This window comes from Capricornis sumatraensis, chromosome 3, assembly GCF_032405125.1.
Source record: "Capricornis sumatraensis isolate serow.1 chromosome 3, serow.2, whole genome shotgun sequence".
In the NCBI taxonomy this organism is placed as follows: domain Eukaryota; kingdom Metazoa; phylum Chordata; class Mammalia; order Artiodactyla; family Bovidae; genus Capricornis; species Capricornis sumatraensis.
In genome coordinates this window covers 180,609,356-180,632,571 of record NC_091071.1, presented here as the reverse complement: position 1 = coordinate 180,632,571, position 23,216 = coordinate 180,609,356, and the positions used below count along the sequence as shown (strand labels likewise).

Below are 23,216 nucleotides of genomic sequence, written 5' to 3'. Positions count from 1 at the left end.
TTTATACCTTGACTTATAGCGCGTTTTAAGCCCTGGAATTGGAAAGACGACTGTATGAGTCAATTATTGTATATAAAATAGAGAAAGAGAATAAAAGCAACAAAAAAAATAACAAAATGAACACAAAATTAGTAAAAAAAATAAAAAAATAAAAAAAAAGGAAACAAACAAACAAAAAAAAAAAAAAACAGAAAACCCCCCAAAAAAAACAAAGAAAGCAACGACAACAACAACAACAACTATCAAAACAAATGGAAGAAGGAAAAGGAAGGGCGAAAGGCAATGGAGACATAAAAGGAGCTGAAGCAATGAATCCAAAGTTGCAGCAAGACTATGCCTTTCGGAATGAGCTCGCTTTGGGGCTTGGCCAACGGCCCTGAAGGGAGAAAAGCACATGTGCCCCTCTCCCGGCAGCTTTTGGTGCCAGGACCCTGAACGCTAGGAGAGTGTCCAGTGAGAAAGCATAGAAATCGGAGTGGACCTCACTGGAGAGCAAAGTTGAGGCAAGGGTTTCTTGTTGTGTGGGGAGGGGTTGTCCTCTGGCAGGGGTCTGGGGTGGGGAGACCCCTAAAGGGGGGAGGGTAGGTGGGCAGACATATGTTTGCACAAGTGTGTTAGGATGTGAATGGTGAGCCCACGGCATCCCTCTGCAGCGCGCATTTGTGTGCTGAACTTGGAAGGCCCGCAGTGAATCTCTAGCGGGCAAGGCTGGAAGGCCCAACGGCCCCGAGTCATTTGCATCCGGAACCCTTTGGTCCAGGGGGCCAGGTCGGAAGTGCGTGCGGGGCTTCGTCACGGGGAATTCCCCGAGAAAAGTGTCGGTGGTTGGATGGCGGGAGTGGGAGTGGGCAGGCCCTCGGCCGCCTCGGCGAATGAGGAGCTTGCACGTGCGGGGGTGGGGCTGTGGGAAAGCCCCCAAAGGACCGAGGGGGCGGGGCCAAGGCCCTTTTCGGAGACGACGGTGTGAGGGAAGGAGGCATCGGCGTGCAGCTGCAGGTAGGAGATGGAAACCCTCGTGGGCCTTGTTTGCAGAGCCCCGGGGGCTGCTTCTGAGCACGGGGGAGGTGCGTGTCCGGCTCCCTTCAACGTCTCAGCCGGAGGGCAAGGTTGTCGGGCCAGCGCCGCTGGTGCGGATGCCCTTCGGGGACCCTCTGTCCCCGAGGGGCCGTCGCCGGCAGTCGGGCGCCCCCAGCGGGGTGACTTGGCTCCTGGGTCAGTGGGGCTGGCGCCTGGCCAGAAAGTCGCCCTGAGTTGGAGGGGGCCGTGGGGGGCGGGCGCTGGGCTTCAGAATCTGGGGAACACCTGCTACGTGAATGCGGCGCTGCAGTGTCTGAGCCACACGCCGCCCCTGGCCAGCTGGCTGGTGTCCCGGCAGCACGCCACCCTCTGTGCGGCCGGCAGCCCCTGCACGCTCTGTGCCATGCGAGCTCACGTGACCCGAGCCCTCCTTCACGCGGGAGAGGTGATCCGGCCCCGCAAGGACCTGCTGGCGGGCTTCCACAGACACCAGCAGGAAGATGCCCACGAGTTTCTGATGTTCACTCTGAATGGCATGCAGCAAGGGTGCCTGAGTGCACCCCAGCCGTCGGGCCACGCCTCCGAGGACACCAGCGTCGTCCGTCAGATCTTCGGCGGGACGTGGAGGTCTCGGATCCAGTGTCTCCACTGCCTCGGTGTCTCGGACACGTTCGACCCTTATCTGGACGTCAGCCTGGATATCACGGTGGCTCAGAGTGTGGAGCAAGCTCTGAGAGAGCTGGTGAAGCCCGAGAAGCTGGAGGCGGAAAATGCCTATGACTGTGGCGTTTGTCTCCGGAAGGTGCCTGCCACCAAGAGGTTGACTTTGCACAGCACGTCCCAGGTCCTGGTGCTGGTGCTGAAGCGGTTCACACAGCTGAGCGGGGCCAAAAGGGCTCAGGAGGTGCGCTATCCCCAGTGCCTGGACGTGCAGCCCTACACGTCTGAGGGGAAGGCAGGGCCACTGGGCTACGTGCTCTATGCCGTGCTGGTGCACTCCGGGTGGAGCTGTGAGCGAGGACACTACTTTTGTTACGTCCGAGCGGGCAACGGCCAGTGGTATAAGATGGACGATGCCAAGGTGACCGCCTGTGACGAGACTGCTGCCCTGAGCCAGAGCGCCTACGTCCTGTTCTACGCCCGGGAGGGTGCGTGGGAAGGGGGCGCTGGGCGAGGGGCAGCGGCCCCCCTCGGGGCTGACCCCACAGACCCCGGGCAGCCTGCAGGAGACGCCAGCGGCAGAGCTCCTGGGTCGCAGGAGTCCCCGGGGGACACAGAGGCCGAAGGGATGAGCTTAGAGCAGTGGAGACGCCTGCAAGAACACCACCGACCGAAGCCGGCCTTGGAGCTGCGCAAGATCCAGGCTGCCCTGCCTGCCGGCGCAGTCGTGATTCACCGGTCCAGACACGGAGATGGGAGAAACCGCCCGCCGCCCGCACAGGAGCACCACCGGCTCGACCGGCCCAGCACGGACAGCCCGCTTCCGGGGCCGACGGACGTCGGCCACGGCCCTCGCGCCAGCGGGAGGGCCAGAGCGACCAAGGGGAGGAACAAGAAGCCGCGGCCATCTCTGGGGCTGTGGCGGTAGGCCGGCTCTGACGCACGTGCGTGCAGACGCCCAGGCACACTCTGCGTGCGGCACGCCCTGGGCGACGCAGCAAGAGTGCCGACGAGGAGCGAGTTCCTCTCTGGCGGTGAGGACGATGCGGCCTCCTGGGCAAAGGCGGGGCCTGGAGTGAGCCCGGGGTCTCGGTGGTCCCTGGGAACGGGTTCGTTCCTGAGCGGCTCAGCCCTCGAGGGCTGGCTCTGCTGGGAAGTCGCCGGAGCGAATGGGGTGCGTGAGCGGGTCTGAGCACGGTGCGAGGGCCTGCCACTTCTGCGAGGGTGGGGGAGTCCTGTCTGGTTGGGACTCTGGGTGTGGCTTTGCCTTTCTTCCCCCGTCTCCAGTCCCTGGCCGCACCGCCGGCCTCTGGTGAGTGACGCGGCCTGGAGACGCCTCACAGAACGCTCACAGCCGGCCGAGCAAGGAGACGATCTCCGGAGCCCTTCGGCGGGGAGGTGCAGGGAAGAGCGGGTGCAGGTCCACGCACCGTGTGCTTCCGGCCGGCCAGGCTCTCGAAAATGCCCCAAACGTCGAGCAGCGTCCGGGGGGAAGAAGGGCCAGCAGTCTTTATGGGTGGCTGCCCTCGGGAGGCCTCGTGCTACTAGGCAGAGTGTCCGGCAGGAATGAGGCGGGGATCCGTGCGTCCCCGGCAGGACGCTGGTCCGCACAGTTCCCTGGGGCTCCATTTCCGGTGCAAGGAGCATGCTGGAGAAGCGCCGAGTGCCAAACAGGAGAAGCGATCCACGATGCCATGAGCACCACCACCGGCACCGCCAGCACCGACACGAAGGCCGAGGGGAGAAAGGCGAGCCAGCTAGTCCCAAAGAAACCTCTCCACCAGCAGTGCACCGGGGCCTAGGTGGAGATCCGTCGCGCAGCGTTCATTTCTGAAAGCAAAGGTCCTCCCCGCCCTGAGGAAAGACCCGAGCCTACCCTAGGTTGGGATAGCAAGACAACTGGACTTCCGACTCAGCCCGGCCTGCCTGGCAGTCCGTTGTCTCTTCCAGCTGGGCCCCGGACAAACGCCGCTGGACGCGAGGAGATGCGGCCGGCCTCCAAAGTGCCCGGGGCGGTGGGGAACCTGTCCTCCCCTGGCTGCTTTCTCGACTGCCTCGTGATTCCCGTGACCCGGTGGTGGAGGGGCGCCTGAGGACCCTTATCGATCACCTCTCGCGTTTCATTTCTGTTTCTTGGCTGCCGGCTGCGAACCCCAAACCCTCCAGCAAAGGGCAGACCGGGAATGTGCGGTTTAACATCTCAGACCTCGAGGGACAACTCTGGCTGCTGACTGCGCCAGTCGGCCTGGCAAGGAACAGAGAACGTTCCGATGGCTCGTTCCCCCCGCATGGTTCCCTACAGCACACCATGCCCTCCACACGTGGAGAGGAAAAAGAATGATGAGCAGTATCTTCCCCCAAGAACACGAACAAGCGTGCCCCGCGCGAGGACGTGGAGCCACCCACAGCCCTCCCTCATCATCACCACCCGTCTTCCTCCGCCCCATCGTCTCCAACGGCCTTGCTGCTTGCCCCACCCGCCCCCCTCCGGAGAAGAGGGAGAAGGAGAAGGAGGAGAAGGAGAAGAACGGCGACGGGAGCGGCGTGGCAGAGCGAGTGGGAAGGTGGCCTCACGCTGGGGGAAATCCGTGCAAAAGCGAGAAAGATACTGGCTGATCTCGCTTCTCTGTGCCATGGGAAGGAGGCAAGAGGACAGCAAGGGTGTGAGCCCCTGGGCGACAAAGCACAAAGCGGTAGGGTCCTGGGATGGGATGGGGAAGCGGGAGGTGGGAGGGGTGCAACAGGCTAAGGAAGAAAGCGGGGTCAGGGCCGTTCTTTCCTAGTAAGGATCGACGGGATCAACGCTTCGGCTACGTATGGGAAACACGCGGACCGTGAAACCCCCATCGTCCCGGAAGGCAAGCATAATGTCCAGGACGGGAGAGCAGACAGACACACCCGTCCCACACCGAGAAGGAAAGCGACAGTCATCCTCCTCCAGGAGGGAAACCTTTTTTATACCTTGACTTATAGCGCGTTTTAAGCCCTGGAATTGGAAAGACGACTGTATGAGTCCACTAGTGTATATAAAATAGGAAAAGAGAATAAAACAACAAAAAAATAACAAAATGAGCACAAAATAAAAAATAAATGCAAAACCAAAAAAAAATCCCCTCAAAAAACCCAAAAATCAAAGAAAACAACGACAACAACAACAACAACCATCAGAATAAATGGAAGGTAGAAAAGCAAGGGCGAAAGGCAATGGAGACATAAAAGGAGCTGAAGCAATGAATCCAACCAAAGTTGCAACAAGCCTATGCCTTTCGGAATGAGCTCGCTTTGGGGCTTGGCCAACGGCCCTGAAGGGAGAAAAGCATATGTGCCCCTCTCCCGGCAGCTTTTGGTTCTACGACCCTGAACGCTGGAGAGTGTCCAGTGAGAAAGCATAGAAATCGGAGTGGACCTCACTCGAGAGCAAAGTTGAGGCAAGTGTTTCTTGTTGTCTGTGGAGGGGTTGTCCTCTGGCAGGGGTCTGGGGTGGGGAGACCCCTAAAGGGGAGAGGGTAGGTGGGCAGACATATGTTTCCAGAAGTGTGTTAGAATGTGAATGGTGCGCCCTCGGAATTCCCCTGCATGCATGAATTCATTCATTTCGTTTCAGTTTGTAGTAACTAGTGTTCCTCTCTTGACAACCCTGTGGACTGCCACTTGGCAGGCTTCCATATCCTTAGCACAGTCTCAGAGTTTTCAGTCTAATATCCTTGGTGTTGTTGGCTCCATCCTTTGATCTCATCGTCTATTGTCTTCTTTTCCTACCTCAATCTTTCCCAACATCAGGGTCTTTTCAAATTAGTCATTTCTTTTCATCAGATTTCCACATTATTGGAGTTTCACCTTCAGTATCAGTCCTTCCAGTAAGCATCCAGGACTGATTTCCTTTAGGATGGACTGGTTTTACCTCTTTGCAGCCAAGGTACTCTCAAGAGTCTTCTACAACACCACAGTTTTCAAGCATCAGTTCTTCGGTTCTCAGCTTTCTTTGTAGTCCATTTCTCTCATTCATACATGCCTATTGGGCAAACCATAGCCTTAACTCAAAGAACCTTGTTGGCAAATACTGTCTCTGCTTTTTCATATGCTGTGTTGGTTAGTCATACCTCTTTTTCCAAGGAGCAAGCATCTTTTAATTTCATGGCTACAGTCACTGTCTGCAATGATTTTGAAGCTCCATAACAATATAAGCTGAGTTCTTTGCCACAGCAGCAAGGAGACTTTGAGGCAGAAACCCCCATGTAAGCCATTTCTGGCTCACAGACTGTGAGGAGTTTAATAGGCAAGGTTTAAGAGTGCAGTTTGGAGTAATGCTGTCAGAGAGGAACAGAAAGCACGGTCTACCAGGAACCAGGAACTGACCCCACCCCCGAGCACCATCGCCTACCAGCCTCCCTCCAGACACAACGCCCACATTCCCAGCCTCACCTGGCGGCTCACTGCTGCCCCCATGTCTCTGTGTGAGGGCCGCCTGCTCTCAGACGTGCTTCTCCTAGAATTGTGCAGGCCCAGCGCCTTCCCTTCAGCCTGGTCACCGCAGCAAGGCCTTTTAGACCCTCCTGACCAGGGACTCCAAGCCCTCCCTCACAACGCCCTTTTTTATTTTCTATAGAGCTCTTGTTCTTTTCCTTCCCGTCTGGTTTCCATACTTTTCTCTTTCCTCACTCCAGACCGAGAGCTTCTTGAAAGGCAGGGGCCACTGGTCATTTTCAGCACTGTCCTCGGTACCACTGAGTCACCTGGCATAGAGTGAGTACTCACAGCCTGGGTGCTGACTAAATAAACGGGGGGATCCTGGGGCTCCCCTTCCCCTTCTGTCCGGGTCAGTTTCTTGAGATGATCACTCTTACTAGGAAGCGCATGCTGTTTCTGAGGCGGGAGCATGGCCACAATGACCTCCGCCCTCCTTTTTCTCTCTCCAGTTGCTCCAGCAAAGCTCAGCCAGCAACCCCGACCTGGTGCCTCCTGGTGGCCCGCGCTAGCATTGTAGGACTAACCGGACCCTTCATTCGAGTCTTCAAGGCGGAGGCTCTCCAGAGTTCCAGAGGTGAAAGTGTGCTTCAGGCAGGCTTCCAGGGCTGTGGAAAGACCCAGGGATCGCCTTCTGATTTTTCATTTCCTCTCCTCTCTTTGGCGTTTAGTTTGTTTGTGTTGCATCCTCGGCTCACACAGGACAATAATTTCTTCCTACTTTCAGATTAGAACCTCTAGAACCCAGCTAGGGCTGGTCTCCTTTCTGGAACCCTGACTCTGAGTCCACAACTGTGCCCTCTCCTGCTCACCACAAGCCCTTGTTCCTTCAGCTCCTCTCTCGTCTGAGGGGCCTCTGTGAGTGGAAAGCATTTTTCCAAGCTCTCAGAACACAGGGGTCAAAGGTGGAGAACCAAGGTCGACAGATTTCCCAAGCGTACTGAGTGAACCCTTGGGGGGGTCCAATAGCAAGCACACAATGTTTAGGAAAGGAAAGCAAGTCCTTCTGTCCTGTAGCACCGTCTATACTGGGGAATGGGGTGTGTGCTCAGCCTGGGTTTAAAAGCCTGGAAAAGTGGACTGTGGGACTGAGCCAGTGTTCACTGGAGAACACTGTGGAGAGGGCCCACACCCAGGCAGGACTCAGGGAGCGTGGAGAATCCCCCTCGCGCTTTGGACTTCTGAATGCATCGCCCATTGCCAGGAGCGGGGTGTGCAGGCCCCTGCTCCATGGCAGAGCTGCCTCCAGCCCTTCCTGCGCTCCCAGCACTGCCACTGTGCTCTCTTCCTTTACCATCTCCCATCGTCCCCCACCATGGACCCTATTTCTGTTTGTGCCTGCTTGTGTGAGCATGAAAATGCACAGAGAATAATGGCCCAAATGGGGCCGGGTTGGTAGAGTTCACCAGGAACTTAGGGTCTCTCACTTCCAAAGCAAGCATGAAGGATAGGACTGCGAACTGGCTTAGGGAGCTGGGGTCCTCACTTTCCTACTGGCCTCTGCTCACATACTGTGTTCCTGACAATCTGCCTCTTTCTAGGCTTTAGTTTTCAAATTGTACCGAGAGGGCTTGGATAAGAAGCTGCATAAGCGCAGGCACAGGCAAACGTGTCCTCTGACTCCAGCAACAATAGGCGGGTCGTTGGCACGAGTGGTCTCAGGAGGCCTGTGCTCCTGATGTGCAGAGGCAGGCGAGCTTGTAGCAGGATGGCCAGGACACCTGTCCTGTCCCAGCACCAGTCAGAGGACATGTGCAGGCCCGGGGACAGTGAGCGCACCTATGTCCCGCCTCCCTGCACAGGCACCAACACTGGACCAAGGGCTCTGCTCAGAAGGTGAATTCTTTCGGATACCCCACCTGCAGCCTCTAAAAGGCACACATTTTCTGGAGCCCTAAGGACAGATAATTCACATGGAAGTGGTTCCCAGCAAGTAAATGGAATGTGGAAGGGGTGTTTGCTGTGTATATGCTCAGGCTATGAAAACACGCCCCGTGATGTGCCATACATTTCCCCTTTACGACCAAGTGAAATAAGCCCAAGGAACACATGTTGATGATGGAAAATCCACAGATAAAGGTTGCTGGCCCCAGAATCTCTGACTAGAGGAAAATCAATAAGAAGAATCACTTGCTATTTGAAAATGATTTTTGTTTTATTTTTATGAGCTATTAAATGAAGAGAGCTTGCCAGGTGGTGCTAATGGTAACAACTGAGAGTGTTAGCAGCCTCAGTAGGGAGGCCAGGGGCCCCAAAGCAGCAGGAAGAAATAAGCTGCAAGTGACAGCTGGTTCTGTGAACCTAACTTTTCTCAGACCTTGAGCTAAACAATGCCTTTTTCTTAGGAATGTTTTTCTTCAGCTATGCTAATGAAACTATGTACTTGCTTTGGTATCCCACTTTCTTCAAATCGGTTCTGCCTAAGACTAACTTTTGTCTCAAACCTTGGGCTGATAATGGCTCAACAAATCAGTATTCATGTCAATTGTTTTATGGCTGGGGATGACACACCTTGTGCCATTCTATCTCAAAAATGCTTATTGGGGGAGAGGGGCCTGGTGAAACTCCCTCAGCCTGAGGCGTCTCTCTGCCTGAGATGAAGTCTGCCCAAACCCATGTCCATTGAGTCGATGATGCCATCCAACCATCACATCCTCTGTCGTCCCCTCCTGCCCTCAATCTATCTTTCCCAGCATCAGGGTCTTTTCCAATGAGTCAGCTCTTCGCATCAGGTGGCCAAAGTATTGGAGTTTCAGCTTCAGCATCAGTCCTTCCAGTGGATATTCAGGACTGATTTCCTTAAGGATGGACTGGTTGGATCTCCTTGCAGTCCAAGGGACTCTCAAGAGTCTTCTCTCTCAGGACTATGTACCTAGTAGCCATGGGGATAAGATGTCTTTGACCGAACTGGCCTCCCAGAATGACAAACATGAGATTCCATATCAAGATTTTGCATTGCCAAAAAGATTGTAATGCTCCCCTATACAGTCAGTCACCTTTGTAAGCTTTACGGAATCCATTGGTGTAGGCTGCAGTGTCTGACCAGCTGACTTCTGGTTATGAATCATGGCTGTAACCTGACTGTGTCTCCCTTTAACACTTCCCAGGCTAGGTTTAAGGAATTGGGGGATGAGTACACTTAAGGTAGATAAGCTTTCCACAGAAGTCAGTCGGGGTCCTTGGCTAAGAGGAGGCTCTGGCTTTGGCCTGCCGGTGTAATAAACTGCACTCCACTATCTGCATGCCAAAGCCTATGACTGTGTGGATCACAATAAACTGTGGAAAATTCTGAAGGAGATGGGAATACCAGACCACCTGCCCTGCCCTTGAGACACCTGTATGCAGATCAGGAAGCAACAGTTAGAACTGGACATGGAAAAACAGACTGGTTCCAAATAGGAAAAGGAGTATGTCAAGGCTGTATATTGTCACCCTGCTTATTTAACTTATATGCAGAGTACATCATGAGAAACGCTGAGCTGGAAGAACCACAAGCTCGAATCAAGATTGCCGGGAGAAATATCAATCACCTCAGATATGCAGATGACACCACCCTCATGGCAGAAAGTGAAGAACTAAAGAGCTTCTTGATGAAACTGAAAGAGGAGAGTGAAAAAGTTGGCTTAAAGCTCAACGTTCAGAAAACTAAGATCATGGCATCTGGTCCCATCACTTCATGGCAAATAGATGGGGAAACAGTGGAAACAGGGTCAGATTTTATTTTGGGGGTCTCCAAAATCACTGCAGATGGTGACTGCAGCCATGAAATTAAAATATGCTTACTCCTGGAAGGAAAGTTATGACCAACCTAGACAGTATTATTAAAAAGCAGAGACATTACTCTGTCAACAAAGGTCCATCTAGTCAAGGCTATGGTTTTTCCAGTGGTCATGTATGGAGGTGAGAGTTGGGCTATAAAGAAAGCTGAGTGCCGAAGAATTGATGCTTTTGAACTGTGGTGTTGTAGAAGGCTGTTGAGAGTCCCTTGGACAGCAAGGAGATCCAACCAGTCCATCCTAAATGAGACCAGTCCTGGGTGCTCATTGGATGGACTGATGTTCATGCTGAAACGCCAATACTTTGGCCACCTGATGCAAAGAGGTGAGTCATTTGAAAAGACCCTGATGCAGGGAATGATTCAGGGCATCAGGAAAGGGGGACGACAGAGGATGTGATGGTTGGATGGCATCACCAACTCAATGGATATGGGTTTGGGTAGACTTGGGAGTTGGTTATGGACAGGGAGGCCTGATATGCTGCGATTCATGGGGTCACAAAGAGTCGGACACGACTGAGCGACTGAACTGAACTGACTATCTGCATTGTCCTTCTGAGTGAGTTTGTTTCCCAGAACGCGTGGCTACAGCTGATTCGCTAAATGAGGGAGAAGCACAGCTGGATTCCCTGCCTGACATGCTCCAAGGTGTGCCAGCTGTATCCCATTGCTTCAGATGGCTATTGATCCTTGGAATTAACTCTGGCCTCCTATTCTCAAATGGCGAAAAGCCCATAGATTTTCCACTTCCACCTTCTGTTTCAGTTATTTGTGATTGTGATCAAGGCTGTATAGTAGTTTAGAAAATTCTGTTCCAAGCAGAGCAGCTGTCCTCTGTGTCTAATGGGTTAAACATCCAGTGGAGAATCTGATGGTGGAAATTGGGGGCTCTTTTCTAGGAATTGAAATGGATATGGTCACTGTGGCACAGAATAGAGGCATCTCCCCCCCCCCCCCCCCGAAGACCTAAAAGCCAGATGACACTCTTATTCTTCAAGCATGGCTCCAAGGAGTCAGACACACCCTAGGCATGAGAGCAGGCACGGCTGGATCAGAGCATCACAAGTGCCATCTGCAGATAGGCTGAGCACTGAGATTTTCCGTGACTTAGCATTCATGAGCAGTACGAAAAAGCAAAAAGATATGACACTGAAAACCTGCTCAGGTCAGTGGGAGTCCCGTGTGCTACTGGAGAAGAGTGGAGAAATAGCTCCAGAATGAATGAAGAGGCTGAGCCAAAGTGGAACCGGCTCCCAGTTGTGGAGGCGTCTCGTGGTGAAAGTAAAGTTGGATGCTGTAAAGAACGATACTGCATAGGAACCTGTAATGTTAGGTCTTTGAATCAAGGTACATTGGAAGTGGTCAAACAGGAGATAGCAACAGTGAACATCAACATTTTAATCAGTGAACTAAAATGGATGGGAATGGACGAATTTAATTCAGATGACCATTATATTTATTACCGTGGGCAAGAATCCCTTAGAAGAAATGGAGTAGTCCTCAAGGTCAACAAAAGAGTCTGAAATGCAGTACTTGGGTGCAATCTCAAAAATGACAGAATGATCTCGGTTCATTTCCAAGGCACACCATTCAGCATCAAAATAATTCAAGTCTGTGCCCCAACCACTAATGCCGGAGAAGAACAACACCTTCTAGAATTAACAACAAAAAAAAAAATGTTCTTTTCATCATAGGGGTTGCTGTTCAGTCGCTCAGTCGTGTCTGACTCTTTTGTGACCCGATGGACTGAAGTACAGACTCTCTGTCCTTCAACATTGCCCAGAGTTTGCTCAAACTCATGTCCATTGAGTCAGTGATGCCATCCAACTGTCTCATCCTCCGCCATCCCCTCCTCCTCCTGCCCTCAGTCTGTCCCAGCATCAGGGTCTTTTCTAATGAGTCAGCTCTCCACATCAGGTGCCCTCAGTCCTTCCCAGCATCAGGGTCTTCTCTAATGAGCCAGCTCTCCACATCAGGTGCCCTCAGTCCTTCCCAGCATCAGGGTCTTCTCTAATGAGTCAGCTCTCCACATCAGGTGCCCTCAGTCCTTCCCAGCATCAGGGTCTTCTCTAATGAGCCAGCCGTCCACATCAGGGCCAGAGCACTGGAGGTTCAGTTTTAGCATCAGTCCTTCCCATGAACATTCCGGGTTGATTTCCTGTCAGGTTGGCTGGTTTCATGTCCTTGCTGTCCAGGGGACTCTCGAGAGTCTCCTCCAGCACAACAGTTCCAAGGCGTCAGTTCTTTTGTGCTCAGTCTTTTTTATTGTCCAACTCTCACATCCATACACGACTCCTGGAAAAACCACCGATTTGACTCTATGGACCTTTGTAGGCAAAGTCTCTCTGCTTTTTAATATGCTGTCTAGGTTCATCCTAGCTTTTCTTCTAAGGAGCAAGCATCTTTTAACTTCATGGCTGCAGTCAACAAACTACAGTGATTTAGGAAACCAAGAAAATCAAGTCTGTTACTGTGTCTGTTTTCCATTCTATTTGCCATGAAGTGATGGGACCGGATGCCATGATCTTCATTTTTATTTTTATGTTGAGCTTTAAACCAGCTTTTTCACTCTCTTCTTTCGCCTTCATCAGGAGAGTCTTTTGTTCCTCTTTGCTTTCTGCCATAAGGGTGGTGTCATCTCCATATCTGAGGTTATCAATATTTCTCCCGGCAATCTTGATTCCAGCTTGTGATTCATCCAGCCTAGCATTTTGCATGATGTTTTCTGCATATAAGTTAAATAAGCAGGGTGACAATATACAGCCTTGACATACTCCTTTCCCAAGTTTGAACCAGTCAGTTGGTTCCATTTAATGTTCTAACTGTTGCTTCTTGACCCGCATACAGGTTTCTCAGTAGGCAGGTAATGTGATCTGGTATTCCCATCTCTCGAAGAATTTTCCACAGTTTGTTGTGATCCGCACAGTCGAAGCCTTTAGCATAGTCAAGGAAGCAGAAGTAGATGTCTTTCTGGAACTCTCTTGCTTTTTCTATGATCCAACGGATGTTGGAAATTTGATCTCTGGTTTCTCTGCCTTTTCCAAATCCAGCTTGAACATCTGGAAGTTCTTGGTTCACATACTGTTGAGCCTGGCTTGGAGAATTTTGAGCATTACTTTGCTAGCATGTGAAATAAGTGCCATTGTGCAGTAAGTTTGAACATTCTTTGGCATTGCCCTTCTTTGGGATTGGAATGAAAACTGACTTTTTCTAGTCCTGTGGCCACTGCTGAGTTTTCCAAATTTGGGGGGGCATATTGAGTGCAGCACTTTCACAGCATCATCTTTTAGGATTTGAAATAGCTCAGTTGGAATTCCATCACCTCCACTAGCTTTGTTTGTAGTGACTGGAATGCAAAAGTAGGAAGTCAAGAGATACCTGAAATAACAGGCACGTTTGGTCTTGGAACACAAAATGGAGCAAGGCAAAAGCTAACAGAGTTTTGCCAAGAGAACATGCTGGTCATAGCAAACACCGTCTTCCAACAACACAAGAGATGGCTACACATGGACATCACCAGATTGTCAGTACCAAAATCAGATTGAAGGGGACGACTGAGAATGAGATGCCTGGATGGCATCACGGACTTGATGGACGTGAGTCTGAGTGAACTCCGGGAGATGGTAACGGACAGGGAGCGATTCATGGGGTCGCAAAGAGTCGGACACGACTGAGCGACTGAAATGAACTGAACTGAACTGATATTCTTTGCATCCAAAGATGGAAAAGCTCTGTACAGTCAGCAAAAACAAGACCAGGAGTTATCTATGGCTCAGATAATGAGCTCATTATTGCAAAATTCAAACTTTAATTGAAGAAAGTAGGGAAAACCATTAGGCCATTCAGGTATGATGTAATTAAATCCCTATGGTTATACAGTGGAGGAGACAAATAAATTCAAGGGATTTAGGTCTGATAGAGTGTCTGAAGAACTACGGATGGAAGTTCATAAAATTTTACAGGAGGCAGTGACCAAAACCATCTCCCAAAGAAAGAAATGGTTGTCAGAGGAGGCCTTACAAAGAGCTGAGAAAAGAAGAGACGTGAAAGGCAAAAGAGAAAAGGAGGGATATACCCATCTGAATGCAGAGTTCCAAAGAATAGAAAGGAGAGATAAGAAAATCTTCTTAACTGAACAACGCAAAGAAATAGAGAAAAGCAATAGAATGAGAAAGACTAGAGAGCTCATTGAGAAGACTGGAGATGTACACAATGTGATAGTTGCCAAGCTAAAGTCTATTCGGGGCAGAATGAGGCCTGCAGCCCGGGAGGCAGTGCCTCAGCTTACTCTGAGAGTCTGCTCCGAAGAGGCAGTGGGGGAAGGTGAATATAGAGGATGTTGGTGAATGGGGAGCTCAGTGCAATCAAGCGCTTATTTTACAAAAGGGTTTCTGCTGGTCACGATGTCACCGTGAAGGGATTTAGTGATTTTCTAGATATGAAGAAATGTAAGAATTGGGATCAAGAAATCAGTTCCTGAAAATATCTGACTATCTAACAGGCCTGTTCCGCCAGTTTCCCTGGAGCAGGGTGCCTGCTTCTCCACCCTGAATCCCCCTCAGCAGATGCTGAAGGTCGGCAGCCTCAGCAGCACAGGGTTCCGTCTCCCCTGAGGCAGCTGGCAAATCCCCTGCTGCGGGTCAGTCCCTGGCGAGTGCTCTTTACAAGTGCCGATTGTAGCTGACAGTGATATCATGTGGAAGTAGTTGAGAAAATATTGAAAAGGTAGAACTGAGCTGTATTAAAACGCACTAGGTTAGGTTTGTCAACCGCGAATTGGCACTTGCAATGGTCACTTGCCTTCTGCCTCTGCAAGGATTAAATAATGTGCTGCTGCAGCTGCTGATTTTCAACACCCCCTGAAAGGAGTTCAGGGTGGAGAGCAGAAATGAAGCCTCTCTACTGTGGGAAAAGCTGGTGGAACAAGTCTTCAGATAGATATTTTCAGGAGTCAAGTTTATAAGACCAATTCTTGTATCTCCTGGTATCTAGAAAAGTGCTAAAATCCTTCATGGTGGTTGAGTCGGCAGGTTTTATATTTTAAGGAATCAGAATGTATTATACGTTTGCTTTCCCATTGAGAAATGGAATATTTCCTGCCATAATGAAGAAGGAATTCATAGGGCCTGGACTCCATCTTAGGCCTGTTCATGCTGGTCATGCTCAGCACCTTTCCAATGGACTCTGAACTCTGGGTTTAATGCCTATGAAAACAACAACAGAAGGAAAAGACCCCCTCCAGACAGGGGAACCATGAGGATCCTATCTAGGTTACTCATCGCCTAAGAGAAAACATACACTATCCCCCTTCCTCCAGACAGGAGAACCTTGAAGAGCGTATCTAGGTTACTCATCGCCTAAGAGAAAACATACACTATCAGCCCTTCCTCCAGACAGGCCATAAAATCTTCTGTATCGGAGTGTAACCTCGGGCTTATTGATATTTGGCTTATTGTTTGACTCTTTGAGGACATGAGCACATAGCACGTGAATGATGGGGCTATTGGGGTCGTATTTTCCTTGGTTTATGTACGTCTGAAGGAATTTGGGGTGGTGGGTTCAGACACGTACACATGGGGTATAAAAGATTTTCACAAATGCTGGTCGGGGTCCTTGGCTAAGAGGAGACTCTGCCTTGGGCCCGCCGGTGTAGTCAACTGCACTCCAGTATCTGCATTGTCCCGAGTGAGTTTGTTTCCCGGAATGAGTGGCTACAACAATATCAGTAACAAACGACTTCACAGTCATCAGCGCTGCAGCCGCCAGGAAAGCTGAGCTGGTGACGCCCTGAGGGGACTCGGGAGGGAGAGGCTAGCTGCCCTTTGGCAGCCTTCAGACTGCAGCTGTGCCCCATGGCGAGCCCCGAGGGAACTCAAGATGGGAAAATGCGGTAGCATAGAGATGGGTCCCAGGCTGGACACCTGGTGATTGTCACGGGGAGTCAAGTTGAAGATTTGCTCTCACCCAGACACTCCAAGGACAAAGCTAGTGGCAAACACTGAGCTCTGCTGAGGTAAAGAGATATAGTGCCCACTCCTTAAGAGGACATCTCTGTCCACGCATGTGCAGGAAGGCTTGTTGAGGGTCAGAAAGGGAGGGGAGTCCCACACCATAAGTGTGGACATACACCTACTGGCCTGTGTGGTGGAATCCATATTAGCAAAAATGTGCACAAGCATCTTAGGGTCGAAGGACCAGCCAGGTGTGAGAAAAGAAACAAAATAATTGGCCAAATGTGAACAAGGCCCCATATAAGGGCACTCCTGTGTAAGCGCTTTAAGTCGGCTCCTGACTGCGCTCCCCGTTCAGCACACCCGTGCCCCTCTCCCAGTCTGTGTTGCCGTCGTGCTTCTGACGTAATTAATTACTTCTCTGCGTGCTCTCCTGTATGTTGCGCTGTGTCTCTATATAAAATCTTTGCACCTGCTCTGCAGTCTTTCCTTCCTTGAAACACTTTTGCTTTCAAATGGAGTAAGAATCAAGGAACTTAGCCTGTAGCCTCTAGCCACTGGTGGACTGGCAGCTAGGTTCATTTCCTAGATGGGGAAATAAGATCCTACTTCAAGACCAAGACTGTGCCCCCCAGTGCAGGGGGCCGGGATTCCATCCCTGGTCAGGGAATTAGGTCCCATATGCCACAACTAAAATGTCCCATGTGCCACAGCCAAGTCCTGGCACAGCCAAATAAATAAATAAATAAAGACTGCTATTCCTTCCAGAACAAAACCACAGGGTCCTGTTCCCAAACAGCTGAGATGCATGTCAAAGGAGTGATTTCACTGAGCCCAGCCTCTTGCATCTTCCCACACATAGAAAAGTGCCAAATTCATTCACTTGAGATATCTGGCTTTCTTTTAATTAACAATAATCGCTGATGTTCTGACTACTTGACCTTTGTGCAAAACTTCTACATCACCTGGCTCCCCCCTCACCCCAGAGCAGTTCCCTTGGGTTTTCTTGAGGTGCTCTCTCCCTGTTTTGAAATCCTAAAAATTCCTGCTGAATAAAACATAACTCTAAACTTTTAGGTTGTGCACAATTTTTAAGCCAGCACTTTACTGTCTTTAAAGGAATAAAATTATTTGTAATATATGTAATATATACTTCTTGGGGGCTTCTGTGGTGGCTCAGATGGTACAAAATCCACCTGCCAATGCAAGAGACTTGGGTTTGATCCCCGGGTCAGGAAGATCCCCTGGAGAAGGAAATGGCAACCCACTCCAGGATTCTTGCCTGGGAAATCTCACGGACAGAGGTCTCAAAGGGTCAGACACAACTGAGTGACGTTACAACAACATCTGCAACAACAACGACATCTGCTTAAACTTGCTTATGTCCTATCTGTCACGTTATCTGTCCACGGAGAAGGTTTTCTGTAGACCTGAGAAGATGTGTATTCTGGTTCCATTGGGTGGAATGTTCTCTATATGTCTCTCAATTTAATTTGGTCTAAAGTTTGGTTTAATTCCAACATGTCATTCTTGATTTTCTGTTTGGAGGATCTATGCATTGCTGAGAGTGAGATGTTGAAACCCCCTGCATTTTTGTAATGTTGCCTATTTTTTTTCCTATAGATCTGTTATTGTTTGCTTAAAATACTTGGGTGATCCAATGTTGTTTCATATGTTTGCATATGTAGGAGTGTGTGTATGTATACTTTTTGATGTATTAACCCTTTGTCATACAATGGCCTCCTTGATGTTTGTATCGTTTTTTCTTAAAGTCTATTTTGTCTGATATAAGAATTACAACGCCCCCTTTCTTTCTGTTTTCATTCCTGTGAAATATCTTCATCTATCCCCTCGCTTTGAGCCTTTCTGTATCCCTAAAGCTGAAGTGAGTTTCTTGTAGACAGCATATAGTCGGGTCTTTCTTTTGTAAGCATCTGTGTCCTTTTATTGGTGCACCCACTCTAGCTGCATTTAGACTGGGTGTGGATGTGTGAGAACCGACTCCTGCCATCTGAGTGATGCTTTCTGGTTGTTGTTTGTCTCCACTGATTCCTCTTCCCTTCGTTTCTGACTTTGTAAATTGGTGGCTCTTCATCGGGGTATTGTTTCCCCTTTCTATATTTCCTGCATCCACTCTAGATTTTTACTGTGGTTACCATGAAGCTTACAGTAAAATGTATACCTAAAGCCGTTTCTCTTGTGCTGATTGCAGCCGGTCTTTATTAGCCAATTAAGCGGCCCCCGTTCACCTCATCCTCTGTAAGGCTTTGATGGTCCCGTTCCCTCTTTTATGCTGTGTTTGGTAATAAGGTGGATTAGCTGTAGTTACTCTTAGTCATCCTTTCCTTGAGCCTTTACACTTAAAGTTGTTCACATAGCCCTCTTCTAAGTAATCGGAATTAACTAAATCTGACTGCATATGTTTACCTTACCTAGTGTGTTATATACTTTTGTGTGTGTTCGTGTGTTACTTTGCATCTTTTTTATTCTGCTTGAACTTCTTCAGCTTCCTTGCAAGGCAAGTCTGGTGGTGATGAACTCCCTCAGCCTTTTTTAGGAAAGCCTTTCTTTTCCCTTCATATTTGAAGGATAAGTTTGGTGAATAGAGTTTTCCTGGTTGGCAATTTTATTGTTCTGCCCTCTGAATATTCCATTTTACTCTCTCCTGGCCTGTAGTTTTCTTCTGAGAAATCCCCTGATAGCCTCGCGGGGCTTCCTGTGTCAGTTACAGTCATCCTTGTAAGTAAATCAGACATTCCTATTTTAGATAGGAAAATTTAATCAGTATTTTGTAACAACAGTAAGGAAAGTTGTCGTGGTCTGGGAGCTGGTTGGAAAAGAATTTCCTGACATGAGACAGAGTGAGAGGGAAATAAAGTTTATTCGAGTGGGAGACGCTATTAGAGGTCCAGCTCAAGAGAGAACCGTCTTTGAACAGGGGCCCTTAGTCCAATTTTATACCCAGGCTACAGGGCGCAGGATAGGGGTCTTGCGGGTCATTTGCTGATTGGATGAGAAGGGCACTGTGGGGAGTAAGGCAAAGACCTTCTCCCTATGGGCCAGGAGGGGAGACAGGTTATACTGCTCAGGAGGACCTGAAATCCATTAGTAGGTACATCATGGGGGAGGGAAGGACGATCACGGCTGGTTCTCCGTTCCTGCGTTCCCTTCCCCTTGGTCTTCTCTGCTCTTCCGCCCTTGGGTCTCCACCTTCCTCCCTCTCTTTGTTTTTAGGGCCCATTCTTTGGCCCTGTTTGATACCCTGCTCACGTCTAACTATCTACCTATTTCTCTTCTCAGGCATTTGGGAATCTGGCCTCAGGGGGAAAGGGGACGATGACCACTCTGGCTTCTTCAGGCTGTAGGGGCGTCGTGGGGCTCTAGGTTCCCTTTGCCTGCTCTCTGCCAGGGTGCCTTTACGGAAGGAGATGAGAGTCCATGGAATGATAAGGCGGCTTGTTTCAGGGTTGTCTGGGTGTTGGCCAGGGAATATTCTTGTCAAACTATCAGTTGGAGATTTGTTGTATTCTAGAAGAAGCAAACTTAACAAGAAAGTTAAAGACACATGGCTCAAAGATTGAGAGAAGCAGAAAAGCTCCTGAGGAGCTGGGGGAGAGCCAGGATCAGACATTGGGCTGCGACGTTAGTGTCTCTCTAGGTGCAAGAAGAGGCGAGAAGCTGGGCTCATAAAAACCTTTACCTGAGAACACCCGACTCTCTGCAGGCCGGTTCTTCTGGGTTTTTCCCAGAGCACAGAGTGCCTTATTTCTGATCTCCACCCTGAACTCCTTTCAAGGTCAGCAGCTTGTAGTGGTCATGATGTAATCTTTGAAGAGACAGCTGGCAAGTGCCAACTTCCAGTCAGCAGGGTCCCTTCATAGCCACAGATCTGACCATGCTTTGGGGGCATCTCACTGCCCTTGTGTCCCGGGTCTAATGAAGATTCCATTGACAGGCCATTGTGTGCTGTTACTAGACCAGACCTTGCAAGTACCAAAAGTCTCAGGGCCATACCTGTCTTACTAGCCTCTTGGCCCAGGAGAATATTCCTTCCTGTTGCTTCTTTCCATATCTAGAGTTACATTATTACAGTCATTGATCTCATCAGTTCAGTTCAGTCGCTCAGTCGTGTCCAACTCTTTGCGACCCCATGAATTGCAGTTCGCCAGGCCTCCCTATCCATCACCAACTCCCGGAGTTCACCCAGACTCAAACGTCCATCGAGTTAGTGATGCCATCCAGCAATCTCATCCTCTGTCATCCCTTTCTCCTCCTGCCTCCAATCCCTCCCAGCATCAGAGTCTTTTCCAACGAGTCAACTATTCACATGAGGTGGCCAAAGTACTGGAGTTTCAACTTTAGCATCATTCCTTCCAAAGAACACCCAGGACTGATCTCCTTTAGAATGGACTGGTTGGATCTCCTTGCAGTCCAAGGGACTCTCAAGAGTCTTCTCCAACACCACAGTTCAAAAGCATTAGGAACTGCATATCAGCAAGTTATCATGTCAGTCAGTCATTTAGTAATGTAAGAAACAATCTTCTGAAACAAGCAACATGGAAAATCATATAGCTAGCAGGTATTAGTAAGGTCACAATCAAGAATTTAAGTCAAGAACTTTCATTAGGTAGAGCCCAGTATACCCCAGGTCATCTGACACAGTTAAGTGATTATAGCCAGATATAATCTCCTGGTTGTACACCATGGAGGATCTGACCTTTATCCAAAGATGGTTATGAGATAAGCTTTAGAAACAAACTTAGAGTGTCCTTGTCAATAACTTAATTAATTAAGCCTTTTAGCAATATAACAATGAGGAACTATCTCAGAAGTGAGTCGTGGTAAACACAGACCTCAACTAACAAAACTAGAACTTAATATTCAGTGAAATATGTATTTTTTGTCATTGTGAGGGCATTAACCCTGTAGCCAAGGAAGGCTTTAACCCATCAACTAAAAATGAGGTTTGTCAGGGAGCTGGGAAAAGCCAGGCAGCTGCCTTGGATTTCCCATAGCCCTGACTCTTTGATTTACAGCTACTGTTCATGTGTTTTTAATTCTCCATTTTAGGAGTAGACTGTTGCCATGTTTTAAGGACATCAGAATAGCAGAAGTCTAACAGTGAGGGGTTATTTTTTTGTGGAAACAGAATGAGCTTTTACATGTTCCATAATCTTAAATAGTGCTTATCTACTTTACCAAAGAAACAAAAGATTTTAAAAACAAATGTAAATCACTTAAAGGCAAAGAAATTCATAATCTGTTTTTGAAAGCTTCATTCTAAGAAAACTTTGTTCTCTTAACATAGAGAGTAGACTAAATCCCAGCCTGGTACCAGCTTACCAGATAACAAACAAACAAAATGTGTTTATCGTTTAATCTTAGAAGTCTTTTCCATAAATCTTGAAGTAGCAGTATTCTTGCAAAGGCATCAGTATGAGACCATAGAAGGCATGCTTAAAATCTGATTAAATTGCAATCGACAAAGTAGCCTGGTCATTGCTGTGATATGTAACACTTTAATATGATAACTAGAATTGTAACTGACAACATTTTACCAGGACATATCAGATTTTCATGAATTTCACATACCTTCTAGGATATCCATATTAGTAACATCAACCATACAATATAAACAGACAAGATTCATTACTTCTCCAACAATACTTCCCATGTAATTTAACATGTCAGATGAACTCAGGTAGTTTAATATCTCTCTTTGGGATATCTCAGGGGCCCTGTGAAGCACCCCAAAGTTAGCTAGAAGTCAATGATTTAGGAAATGTTTTCAATAAATATCAAACCGGTTTAGAACACTCAGTCGGATTGGATCATATAGGTCACTATGAAACAATAGTTACTCACTTAGCCAAAGTTCACAAAAGATTTCAAAGGTAAACATAGATCACTTCAGAGATAAAGAAACTTAAAATCCATTATCAAAGGCAGTTAAACGTCTCAAGAAAACTTGTAACTATGCACAAAACATCTCATGCCCAGGGTCTCTCCTGAGCCCACCGTTTCCTCCCCCAGGTCAGAGGAGAACAGGCCTCTCAGGGTCTGTGACCTCGTGAGGCATGTCTGAGGGTCTGGTGAGGCATGTCTGAGGGTCTGGGGGTCAGACAGAGCCTGCATCAGAGGGGCTGAGAGGGTCAGGAGCTCGGCCGGCTCCTCTCCTGCGGCCCAGCTGTGGATTCTGCAGGCTCACTTTCTACTCCTCGCGGTGACCAAGAATCCACAGCTTCCCAGGGAGGCCCTTCCATATTTTAACAAGAGTAGTAAAGGGTCCTTCCTGTCGTTGTGTATTTTATTTGCCATCAGAGCTTTGAACAAGCAGTGACGCGCTCCGTCAAGCCCTCATGTAATTGTAGACGCTTCTAAGAAGGGTCCAAGATGCAACTTAAAAAAAAAAAAAAAAAGGTCCTAGATAATTGAACCACTTGAGCTGTGACATAAAATCATGTCCTTTAAACTAGTTTATTCATTGTGGATATCACTCCAAAATAATACTTTAAATCTCATACTGGTCTTTTTGCCCTTATTTCTGAAGGTCTTTGCTGGTGGGCCCCATGTGTCTGAGGAGATCCGTATGTGAACATGAAACAGCATCATCTCCAGTCTGGTGAACGTTGCCATTCTCCTCTTCTCTGCAAGGGACACACCACCTTGGCTCACCCCCAGCTATTTTGCACTGTCAGGAATAGAGGCCAACAAAGCCCCTGTGCTGTACTCATAAGTGTAACTAGATCCCTTAGAAACCAGCCCAGCTAATCTCCACCCTCAGGAGCTCTGACACCTTGCTACTCAAAGTGCAGCCCGGGATCCGCAGGAACTGGCGTTTCCTGGGAGCCTGTGAAAAACGCAGAGCCCCAGGCCTGCCCCATCCGCTGCCTCCAAGGCCGTGAGCATCCTTCACTTTACTGAGAGGAAGGGAAGCCTGCAGACCCTGATGCAAAGCCCGAAGCTTTACCTTTCTCAGCAATTGTGAGAGCGCATGTCATCCTTCCACCATTTTCTTTTTTTTTCTTAATTGATGCATAGCTGACCTATCCCTTCATATTCATTTTGGATGCACAACATAATGACTCACTATTTGTATATATTGTGACACTATCACCATGATAAGCCCATCTCACGTCCCTCATCTCACACTGTGACATCTTCTGTGTGTGTGTGATGAGGACTTTTTAGATCCACTCTTTTAGCAACTTTCAAATACACAAAATAATTTTTTAAAATAGTATTATTAGCTATAGTTGCCATGCTACACATGATGATCCCAGGAGTTACTTTCCTGTAATTGGAAGTCTGTGCCTTTTGACCACCTTCACGTACTCCTCACACCCACA

General features: G+C 48.9%; 1 protein-coding gene across 1 annotated transcript; it reads left to right on the top strand.

The window, feature by feature from the left end:
• Positions 1 to 1,003: 1,003 nt before the first annotated feature.
• LOC138076395 (ubiquitin carboxyl-terminal hydrolase 17-like protein 6) lies at positions 1,004 to 2,605 on the top strand. Its single transcript, XM_068968531.1, has one exon. The coding sequence runs from the start codon at positions 1,004 to 1,006 to the stop codon at positions 2,603 to 2,605; it is 1,602 nt and encodes a 533-aa protein (XP_068824632.1).
• Positions 2,606 to 23,216: the final 20,611 nt, after the last annotated feature.